The sequence below is a fragment of the Vespa mandarinia genome, chromosome 8 (genome assembly GCF_050613455.1).
Source record: "Vespa mandarinia isolate Hongniang chromosome 8, ASM5061345v1, whole genome shotgun sequence".
Classification (NCBI taxonomy): domain Eukaryota; kingdom Metazoa; phylum Arthropoda; class Insecta; order Hymenoptera; family Vespidae; genus Vespa; species Vespa mandarinia.
This window is the reverse complement of record NC_140817.1, coordinates 5,502,501-5,515,000: the sequence shown is the minus strand read 5'-3', so window position 1 is coordinate 5,515,000 and position 12,500 is coordinate 5,502,501. Positions and strand designations below refer to the sequence as shown.

The 12,500-nt window shown below is 32.8% G+C and overlaps 1 protein-coding gene across 1 annotated transcript in view; it reads left to right on the top strand.

Moving 5' to 3' along the window:
* The first annotated feature begins 4,589 nt into the window (after positions 1 to 4,589).
* Positions 4,590 to 12,500, top strand: part of LOC118451297 (uncharacterized) — a 25,380-nt gene continuing 17,469 nt past the window's right edge. Inside the window, exons 1-5 of the mRNA XM_035887699.2 lie at positions 4,590 to 6,552; positions 8,524 to 8,627; positions 11,062 to 11,241; positions 11,469 to 11,651; positions 12,287 to 12,469. Coding sequence (XP_035743592.1) covers positions 6,110 to 6,552; positions 8,524 to 8,627; positions 11,062 to 11,241; positions 11,469 to 11,651; positions 12,287 to 12,469 — 1,093 coding nt within the window. The 5' untranslated portion in view covers positions 4,590 to 6,109. The remainder of the gene's footprint in view (positions 6,553 to 8,523; positions 8,628 to 11,061; positions 11,242 to 11,468; positions 11,652 to 12,286; positions 12,470 to 12,500) is intronic.

The window sequence follows — 12,500 nt, the reverse complement described above, 5'->3', positions numbered from 1 at the left end:
ATTTTGAAACAACGTTTATATAATATAATTCTATGCTTCCCATGTTGAACGTTTGACGCGTTATGTTAATTAATAATATGCCGATTGTAATCGTAAACGTTTATTCATGAAAACGTTATTCCTGAATGTGTTATATGATAAAAAGAAATATTATTGGTGCGATTGGGTTGTGTATTCATTGAATTATTTTACGGCAGAAAGTGGGAGAGGGTGAGGAATAAAAATAGTTTTGATTATATTACGAAATGGGGAAACTGCAGGATTAGAATCGTGAGATAAACAAAGTTGAGGAAACGTCAAAACAGTTAAACCCTCTATCTGTCTTTTTCTTTTTCTCTCCCTCTCTCCCTCTCTTTTTCTCTCTTTCTATTTCTCTCTTTCTCTCTCTCTCTCTCTCTCTCTTTCTTTACCTCTATCTCTTCTTCACTCCCTAACACACACACTCTCTTTCTCTCTCTCTCACTTTCTTGCTCTTTCTCTAACTTTCACCAATACACAGGAATAAAAGGAAACGCAGCTTTTGCCAGACGCTACCGTGAAACGAGGGTGGATTATGCAAGAACCCACGCCACGAGTTCGAGCTTCACGTAATACGTAATCCTATTAAGAATGACGAGGTCTGTCGAGCCGACGGAATCTACGAAATGATTTATAAACTTAAGAAAAGCTTCGTTCTCGTCACGTATGTAAAATTTTTGAAAAAATAAATAAAATGGAATGAACAAAAATATATATATATATATATATATATGTATATATATATATATTTTTTTTTTTCTTTTTCTTTCTTCCATATAGAAAATTTCAATATCCACATTTTCACGTGTTAACTTAACTACGGGCGAAAATATTTTTTTTTTTTTAGTTTTATACAATTAACGTAATATTAATATTTATTATTACGTTCGAAGTAAGTTTAATTGCTCGTTTAAATATATATATATATACAAATTTGATCGTTAATGACGAACAATTTACGGAACCATTAACACGACAGCGACAAACATCGTTATTTCGTGAAAACAGTTTCAAATGGCAAATTGGAGAAGCCAATATGACTAAAGTTCGAACGAATTTACTAACTCAACGAGCCGTGACCGATCGCACATGTCGCTCTAATTCAAAGTAGATACTTTCCACGTCTCTTCGATCAAGGGGATTGAGAAATGCTGCGGGTTCCCTCGTGAGAACTCAAAATGGATATCTACAATTTTTCTTTTAGATTCAACTTTGAAATTGCTTATCGATCCCATGCTAATCGTATGTCGTTCGAATGACTATGCAAAGTTGGTTAAAGCCGAACCAACCCCCACCAAAATAGTCCATTAGTAATTTCCCTTATGGAGTACCATGGTTAATTCGAAATAATTCGATCACGTATTTTAAATATCCCAATCAAGAAGAAATTATTTTATTAATATACATATATATATATATATATATATATATATATATATATCCACTTGGCCAATGATATTTATTTTCTTTGTGAAAATTAAAGAAAAAGGAAAATAAAATAAATTAAAAAAAAAAAAGAAAAAAGAAAAAGAAGAGAAATGAACTGTACTATTCGAAGATAGAATGATCGGAATCTGCCATAAGAGCGGAACTATAAAAGATCATTAAAAATAACGAAAGAAATCTTAATACTGTATATATTTAAGTACATGCTTATATATATATATATATATATATATATATATATATATATATACATATATACTTTCTCAATGGTACTTCCTTTCTTTGTGAAAATAAAACAAAATAAAAAAAAAAGACAAAATAAATAAATAAATAAATAAAAATAAAAAAGAAAGAAAAAGAACTAACAACAAACAAACGAACTATATCATTTGAGACGCGGAACAAGACGTGTAACTCCAGTAGTCTCTGATAACTTTCTACGGTATCGATTACGAATGTCGATCAAGGACGTAAAGGATGAAAGATGATACTCATAATAAATAAATATTCTCGTTTTAATATACGCACGTGCGCGCACACATATACAAACACATACGTACGGACGCACATAAATACATAGAAAGATGGACAATCCGTTGCGACAATATGAAATATTACGAAATATTCGTGAGAGGATAGATCATGATTGAGATCTAGAAATTCGAGGATAAAACTACTATATATATATATATTCGTATCAAATCGCAAAGAGATGCAATTTCAACGTATCTCTCACGTACTTACTTACTTACTCACTTACTTACTTACTTTCACGCAGATGTGATCGTTTGAATCTTGAAAAAGAGTGTCCTTGATTCAAAGGACAATGAATAGGGTAGATTCGGTGACAGGGAAACGTAGTATGAGTACTTCCTGGGTACCATAGACGCAGATGTGATGCCAATAGTTATCACGTGCCGATAACAATAGCGATTGCACCCAGTTTTCTTTCTCTCTCTCTCTCTCTCTCTTTCTATTTTCTTTCTAAACTACGGAAGAATACTCTTGGAAGGGACAATGCCTGGAACGAAAGATACCCCGGTAACAATGCCTGACCACTTTTGGAACATCTCCAGAATTGAAACAATTGGAAACTTAAGATTTTTAGAAGCCGATTAATTTTACTTCTTATTATTGGAGGAACAAGCGTAGAATATTAATGTTAAATAATTTATTCTGTGTCTTCAAGAGTTATATTTACGTGTAAAAAAGAAAAAGAAAAAAAAAAAAGAAAAAAAGAAAAAAATAAAAAGAAAAAGAACAACAGAAAGAATTGAAAATTAAATGACATTGTTAACGTGTTGAATATTAAAACAACGCAACTTTTTTCTTTTGGACTATATTATTGCATGAGATAAAAGAAGGATAAAAAAGGAAAAAAGCTATTAAACGATTTAAAAAAAAAAAAAACTTTCCTGAATATTCTATAACCTATTCTCATTTTTCTAGGAAAAGTAAAATTACATGAGAACAAAATTGGACGATTTTATCGTTAAAATTTCGGTCGATGTTGCAACAAAGAAATGAATGGTAACCAGGAGAAAGGAAATATATGAAATTTCAAGAAGAGCAGCTGGTGAGAAGATTGGCGTCGATCCGTGAAAAGATAGAAGGGGCGAGAGAGGAGGGGAAAGAGAGAAAAAGAAAAAGAAAAAGAAAAAGAGAGAGAGAGAGAGAGAGAGAGAGAGAAAAGAAGGGGCGGGGGAGCACGCGCGAGATTAGAAAAGAAAATCGAGGGGGGTAAAATAGGAAAGTTAGGGGAAAAAGGACACAACGTGGCACGAACCTACCCCACGAGGGTTAGAGGCCAATGTGGTACAGTTCTCCCTAACTCACTTCTTCCCTTCCCCCATCTCCCACTCTTCATCCCTCTTACTAACTAAACGTACGTGTAGGTACACGTGCTCGGGAAGGGTAGTCCCTGCTTCTAAAAGCTACCATTGCTTCCGGTGAATACCCACAAACGTTTCTACTACCTACCTATCGAACACGTTAAGACTACGATGAAAGAAAGAGAAAGAGATAGATAGATACATAGACCGAAAGAGAGAGAGAGAGAGAGAGAGAGTGCGTGAGTGTATAAGTGAGTAAGAAAGAGACAGAAGAAGAGAGGGATATCAGAGCAAGCAACGCAACGGAATCGCAGTACACAACAGGACGACTAACGAACGCGAGTGATATTCGCGCGAGTGCGCGAGATTTTAACGAATGACAGTGAGGAATTATCGATGTACACGATGACAAAATTTCATTCCTTACAAAATCGTACCGTTGATTAATTGACTATTTTTTCTTTTTCTTTTTCTTTTTCTTTTTTTTTTTTCTTTCTTTTCTTTACGCGTATGCAAAGATTCGCCATTTAATTTATCACGAACATTGTCGTATACGACGATCAACTTTTTTCAAACTTTTCGTATCATATCGATCGTTCAACGACGTTAAAGAGATAATGAACCAATGATCTTGAAATAGAATTTATTTGTCTATTTTATTTATCTAGACACATCGTCGATAGAGATAGTTCCTCTATGTATTTCGTTGATTCGCATGAGAATTAAATAAGGGATATATGGATTAATTAGTATAAATGTGAAACGAATCGCTCGATATATTCGTCCGGTCGGAGGAATGATAATGAAATTCGTGAATTCTTGAGATTTTGATTCGCCGTCGACGGAGTTGAAGAGAAAGAGAGAGAGAGAGAGAGAGAGAGAGAGAGAGAGAGAGAGAGAGAGATAGAAAAAAAGTAAAATATACGAGAATGAGAATAAGGAGAAGAACGAAGTACATTGAGTGTTCGATTTCAACGTGGAGTTTCGTGAACGTTTGGAGAGAAACTAGGACCAACAATATCACGTGGTTGTGCGATCATATTAGTGAGGATAATAACAAGTGACGATATCTTGATATTTGAAAAAAAAAAAAAAAATAAAAAGACAGAAGAAACACCAAAAAAAGAAAAAAACGAAGAAAAAGAGAAGTATCGATAAGAAGAAAAAGAAAAAAATTCTCGCGTTTCACGAATAAAGAATATAAACGATAGAAGAGGAGAAGGAGGAGAAGGAGGAGGAGAAGGAGGAGGAGGAAGAGGAGGAGGAGGAGGAGGAGGAGGAGGAAGAAGAAGAAGAAGAAGAAGAAGAAAAGAGAGATCAGCTTGTTTTTACAAAAAGGTAAAAGAAAGAAAGAAAGAAAGAAAAAGAAAATAAAAATAAGAGAAAACACTCTTAAGAAAATTCTCTCGAAGAGGTCATACGTATGTATATGCTTGGATCTATTCTAGATCGCGTCCTTGGAACGAAAGAATCTCACGCAAGGGGAGAGAGAGAGAGAGAAAACACACTTTTGTTTGTCTTTCTCTCTCTCTCTTTCTCTCTAAAAAGCCGTCTGGAGATTGGCCGTGGCCGATTGATCGCCCAACGAGGCCTCTTCGTTGTAGCAACAAACCACAACCGTCGAGAAGAAGAAGATGCTCGTTAGGTTAGCGAACACTCGTTAAAATCTTACCACGCATGCCAAAAATAAAGGAGAAAGAGAAATAGAAAGATAAAGATAAAGAATAAGATTGAGAATTCGATTGGAAAATAATTCTCAAGTCTGAAAGATTTTCGTGGCAGTCGTTCCGTGATTACTCCGAAAGAAGAAACGGTACGATCGGTTTGATACTTTTCTATTGTTTAAATCCGAAGAAATCATTAATGAAAAATTATTCTTTCATGTGAAAATAAAGAAGAAAAAAAAAACAAAAGGGAGAGAGAGAGAGAGAGAGAGAGAGAGAGAGAGAGAGAGAGAGAGAGAGAGAGAAAGAGAGAGGGAGAGACGAATCTGCATGGAAAAAGAAAAAAAGAACAAAAATAAATAAATTATTAAATCGTATCGATTCTAACTTACATAGTTCATTAACGATCTTGACCTAACTCATCATGATAATAGCTCAAAGATGCTACTCAATTGGATTTTATCGTTTATTTATTTAATCCGATCGTATTTCACGAGTTACTCTCCCATTTATCGAGTACTACATGGCGTACAAGTCGTTATTCGTATTACGACTTTGAACGAGGATGTATCGGGAGATTGAAACGTTTTATTTTAATCGACTTTTTGATTTTCAAATGCAAAAGGTAGAAAAGAAATATATATTTTGATCGATTGTGAAATAAAAATTTTTCGTAAGGAATCTTTCGTCGTTGTGTTGATATTAAAATCGATCGATCGTTAAACGTTAAACGATCACAAGAAAGATTGTTTCCCACGGAAAGCGAATGGACGACGAAGAAGTAAGAGTTCAACGACCTTGTTTGATGTAAAGAGAGACGTAAAGAAAACGAGAAAGAGAGAGAGAGAGAAACTGAAGTGTGTATAAGAGAAAAGAAAGTGTTGAATTAAATAAAATTTTCCTCTCTCTCTCTGTGTTCCACACACACATATATACACGCGCACATACACACACACACAGTCCTTCGAAATTGAATGGATGGAATAAAAAAAGAAAAAGGAAAGAGAAAAGAAGAGCTAACTAACGTCTTATCGGTATACTCGAGGATATTCAACCTCCTGAACTCTCTGGAGGGCTAATTTTAAGACAGGATCCTTGAGAAGAAGTAAGGCATTAAACTGAGGAATCCTCGTGAGATGATCATCGGTCATGGCGTCTTTAAGAAGAACGATTCCAAACGTGATTCTTCTCCTTCTTCTGTCATTTTTAGCTACAATGACGGAACGTGGTATATGTCGGCTTATAGTACCTACGAGTCCCTCGTATTTTTTAAGAACGACGAAGGCCGTCAAATTGTCAAATGGAAATATGGAACTCGTTGAAGAGGAACAATGTTCCAATCGAGTTTTACGTTTAACCTGTAGATCTCTCAAAGCTTTCATTTTCGTATTGGAAGCGGAATATCAATCTAATCGAACTGGTATTTGTGGATACGAATCGCAAAGACTGATGATAGGACAAAAGAAGAAATTCAAATTGGGCATTAAAAATTCATATGTCAAGGACACGAGACAATTACGTGGAAATTATATCAAAGACGACGATGAAGAAGATAGATATCTGTTCGACGTTAGGGCTTCCTTCAACAGAAAGTAAGCATAATCTCCCTCCTTCCCCTTATTTTTCTTCGATATTTCAAAAGACCGCCGTGAGGTTAAGAGAAAGTTTGAGAATATTCGATTACATCTGGATAAGTTAGAGACCACAAAGGAAATAATTAAAAAACGAAATTTATATTTTTATATATTATTATTAATCAAAACATCTTCAAAATCAATTTTCCATATGTCGATATTTATATATTATTTATTTCCACTTTTTCTTGTTTTTTTTTTTTTTTTTTGTCTTTTTGTCTTTTTTTTTCTTTACGTTATGACATTCCAAACGTTAATAACAATATGAAGTATTTAAATTTATCCAAAATAGGCGAGTATCGAAAAGAAAATAAATGGATCAATCTTATCAGCAGACATGTTTATTACCGTTGAAAAATTAATTTATTTAAAAAGATTTATGGAAAAAGAAAAAAAAATATATATATAAAAAAAGAAAATGATCTATTTAATATTAATGAAGTTGAATATAGAGAACGAAGATGATAATATTTTCATTTTGATCAGATTAATTTATTATTTGGATTAAGTTTTTAATTTAGATTAATTAATTAGATAAAAAAAAAAAAAAACTATTATGTTAACATTAAACGATGAATGACGGTGATGTCCTTTAAAAATGATCTTTTGAAAAAGAAAGCTCCCTCTCTCTCTCGTTCTCTCTTTGTTCCTATCTTTTATATACTCTTCAGTGTTCAATTCATCGTGCACCGTGCAACCCACGGATATCTTCTTTTCATTTTCCGTCTTGAACAAGGACTCGATAGGAGGATCTCCACTTGAGAAACGCTTATTGCGTCTCGGATGCACGTACAAGAGGGTGGATTAAATCACGGCTTTGATGTCGAGGAGCTTTAATTGCTTCTCTAGAGGGATGTTTAAACTCCCTAAGGTCAATTGAAAAATAACGTAAATCAACTATTGCAAATAAAGACTCGAAGAGAGCAACTCGCTGGAGATCCTTTGTAAATTGCAAATAATGTAGAATTAAAAAGAGTGAGAAAGAGAGAGAGAGAGAGAGAGAGAGAGAGAGAGAGAGAGAGAGAGAGATTGAGACGGGAAGAGGGTCAAATAGATAGAGAACAAAATTAGAACAAATTTAGATACAAAGTTAGAAAACTTTGGTAAATATCACGTATAGTATTTGTTTAGAAAAGTTATAGATTCGGATTTATTACGTTTACTTAGAAATTATTTTCTTTGAAAGCAACCACCAGAAAATTTTGTAATATTAACCAGACACGTATATTCTTAAAGTAACTGAAAAATTAAGAAAAGCAAGCAATATTATATATTCGAATGGAAAGAAAAAACAAAATTTACGATTTCTTTTCGTAACGCACGCTCTCTCACTCTCTCTTTCTTTCTCTCTCTCTCTCTCTCTATCTCTCTCTCTCTCTCTCTTTTTCACGTGCGAATTGAAAAGGAAATTCATCTTTAATTCCACTCGAAATAGGTTTATTTGAAATATTCATAAGAATTTCGAGCATGTCGGCCGCGAGAAAGCTATTTTCCCATTTTATTTCCGACTGAAAAAAAGGGAGACTATAAGATACGATAAAATCGACGAAGCGAAAGGGTCGACCGGGGAGATGGATCGAAGGGTGAAACAACGGTGACGAACCCCTTTGCAAGAGGGTGAAAAACAAAGCATTCCCCCTTCTTTATTTAAGCTCAACGCGCGCATTAACGTACGAACGTTCGATGCAAATGATAGCGATTTTTGTTCTTTTACTTTCGCCCTCGCAATTGCATTTTTGACGTCCCACAGGACGACTAACGATCTGCGATCCCTTATTTCGTATGTGACAATTTCAATAGTGCACGTGACAATGAAATTAATTTTTCATTCTCTCTTACGTTTTTTCCTTTTTCTTTATCATCGTAATTTTAATTTGAAAAATAAATTCAAACATATCGATTTCAAACTTTCTTTTTTTTTTTTTGTAGATGTTCCGGTCAGCATCATTGCCGGTATAATTTAAGCAGCGATCATCCAGGAACGACCTATTGGCATCCCGCTGCTTTAAGATTAAAGTACGCTTGTGTTCCTGGTGAGTATTTTATATCAAGAATTTTTTTTTTTATCTATATATATATATATATATATATACATATATATACATATAGGATGGAACGGAACTATTATATCGATGTTTAAATTTGCTGCCTTTTATTTTCCAATAAAAAAGGAAAAGAAATGATATCTCTTTATGTATCGAATACTGTATTTATTCATTTCCTTTTTTCTTCTTCTTTTTTTTTTCTTTCTTTTTTCTTTTTTTTTTTTATTGATGAAAAAGATTTATTACTACGAATATAATATAAAAGAGAAGTAAAAGTTCAGTGCAAATGTAAAACAGAAATAGTAATTCTCAATGACGTGACCTGTATCCGCTTGACGTTGACGAGTAATTATTACTTTGTGTATATGAGTGTATATTTGTGTGTGTATATGTGTATGTGTAGCTTGTGCTTGTGTACGATATTAAAAATCGATAACAACGTAACAAAATTAAACCGCAGCTCGTGCCTGGTCTATTGTTTATTCCAATTATCGAACTTCCCTCAGACTCTACGTTCAGTTTGACGTTATTTCATTTTACTAAATTATTATTATCATTATGCGTTGGAAACAAACAAGGGAAAAAAAAGAAAAGAAGTAATAACAATAATAATAATAATAATGATAATAATAATAATAATAATAATAATAATAATAATAATAATAATAATAATAATAATAATAATTTATTCTAAAAGATTGTGAAATTATTTTCTTCGTTCGTTTCATAGTTCGCGGATGTAAATTATATTAACGAGAGACATAGTATTTAAATATATTTACAATTATCGATGTATGCTTTCACTTATTTTATTCTATTTGATTGTGTTCTATAAACAAGCCAATGAAAAATGATAATCGAATCGTTGGTGTCGTTTGATCGTTATCGTTCGAACGATCATGGAGACACATCGAGGACAGCTGCAAAGCAAAATACAAAATGAATGGACACTGACAAAATAGAAATGGGGACGGTTTACCAATCCAAAAAGCTTATAGAGGGATTTGTGTACGTGTCATTTTCGACGAGCTATCCAAAATTCCATGAAAAGCAACGTGACATTTGGGTCATAGAAAAAGAAGAAAGCAAAAAGAGAAAAGAAAAAGAAAAGGAAAGAAATAAATAAATAAAAGAATTCAAACGAATTCGAATCGATTTAATCCATTGATTTCTATTGGTACGTCTCGTCTATTTTGTGCTCGATTCGTTTCACGATTCACATAAATTTTATCCTCTTATTCTCTACTGCGTGCTTGCTAACGTAACGAGAAGCTTTTAAGGGGGGTAATCTCGATGACTTGAAATAAATAAGAACAGACGTATTTAGTAAAAAAAATCGATAAAATACGTGGAAAAATTATAAAAGATTTTTCTAACGTTTCCCTTTTAACAAAATTACACGACAAATAAAATCATTCGATGTATTTAATGTTAAATTCTTCATTTTGCAAATTTTGTTTTAATACATTTTCAAGAGATTCTTTTTTTTTCTTTTTTGTTTTTTTTATTATTATTATATCTGGAAGATTATAAAAATATATAATCTAATGTAAGAAAAGTTTAATAACAACGTATAAATCTATCCTTAATAATTTTATCAATTTTATTTACGAAAAGTATTATTAAAAATATTATAAAAAATATTAGGAAAAATATTAGGAAAAATATCAGACAAACATATATATATATATATATATATATATATATATATATATACATAAACGAATTTTCTGTAAGTATATAATATTTATTATCATAATTATATCATGGCAATTAATCTCTTGCATTTGTGCAAAATAAAAATTGTTGATTATTTTTTTGCTTTCTTCTCTTTTCTTTATTTTTTTTTCTTCGTTTTTGACTTAACATTGTATTTCCTACCGAGAGAAAAAAAAACGTTCAACAATCGACGTAATTACAAATTACGTGGGTTAAGGGTAGAAAGTAAAACTTCCCCTACGTTGCCCTAATATCAGCTTGGATCCCCCGTTTAGAAGCCCCACTTTTAGCGCACTCTCCGAGTGAAAGTAGGGCAAGGACAGACCTCGACGACATCTCCTCGTCGACACCCCCAACTACAACCTCGCCTATCTGACATCGTCGTTCTAATGGATTCTACGGTCACGCTCTACATCGACAAATGGACCGCAACGGACGCAGATGTCGATCTTTCTAACCCGAAGGAGTTTACCTTCTGTTAAAACTCATCCTATATTTAATAATATTTTAATCAGTATTTCCTTTCTCTTTCTCTCTCTCTCTCTCTGTCTCTCGCTCTATTTGACTAAAGTAATCTAAAAAATAAATAAATAAATAAATAAATAAAATGAGGGAAAGATAGATGATCGTCTTACATTAATTCTTTATCTCATCACATTCCTTAGGGTAAATAATACTTGAATTAATAATACATTGATTTCAGAGGTAGCGGTTTGTAAATATTGCAATGTGGAAGTAAGAATACCCAAAGGGAACGAAGGAGGTTATTTAAAATCCCCAGGATATCCATTGTATTATCCAGGTGGTTATTCCTGTGGTTGGACATTCAAATCATCACCTGGTGAAAGGATTATCCTTACCTTTCACGACCTGAATATTCGCAGTAAGATACGTTTAATTTTATATGAGGAAACATTTCATGATATGCTTATATAGAAAAAAAACAAGAGAAAAAAAAAAAAGAAAAATTTTATTCAATTCATCTTATCCTCAAAGTCATAGAAATCTTCCTTCTTCTTTTTTTTCATTTATAAAATCAACTATTTCATTTCTTTTATAATTTTAAAATAATAACTTTGTTGTTTACATAGTACTTGATTATTTTGACAGGTCCAGAAGCTGATGGAAGTTGCATAGACGTCGTGAGAGTTCGAGAAAAAGGAAATACTTTGTTCGAACGTTGCGGCATCGCCGCTGGCATTAAAATTGTCTCTAATTCGAACCTTGTGACCCTTGACCTAATAGCCTCGACAAGACTCTATCCTGCTCGAGGATTCCTTTTACAATATCAAGGTCGGTTTATAACTTTGATATCTTCAATTTCTACGAAGTTCCTTAACGAACACTCACGTTTTATTCTAACTTTAGATCATATAGAATTTATTTACGTTGATGCACTCTAAAACGAAGTCAAACTTGTCGAGTGAACTTCGTGCTTGAAGAGATATCTACCAATGATTACGTAACGCGAATCGTTCTATCCAGAAATAGCGTTGGATATTTCTGGATGGAAGAATACACACTATCAACGTGACAATGTTACACATTTAACGCGATAAAATCGTTCATTTCTTTCTTTTTTTTTTCTCTCTTTCTTGTTCTTTTTTTCGATAAGACGAAAATATCGAAAAATAATATCGAATGCTTCGTCTCGAACGTCGATTCAATATCTATGAAAAAAGATAATTTCACTTTTATCAATGTCGTATATAAACTCGATGATAATAAGATTCTAGATTGAAACACTTGTTCTTGTTTTGTTATCGATATAAAAATTTAATTTTGCGATCGAAAATATATATTTATATATAAAAACATAAGATAGACAGTTTTTTGATATTACTTTATTATTCCACGACTTCATTCATTCTTCACGTTGAGTCGAAATCGATAATATTTACATAAAGGAATTGCAATATTATTTCCAGTGTTGGGCTGTCCGAACATTTCAGCACCAAACGGAAGCTATATATCGTATGATACAGTGACGTCAAGAACGTTCTCGTGTAAATCCGGGACTGTGTTTCCCGACACAAGAAAAGAGAATAGAATACTTGAATGTAAGAACGGCAAATGGAACGAGACCATCGATAAGCTGCCAACTTGCGTGGGTAAGTAGGGATATTATAAAAATAATCACTT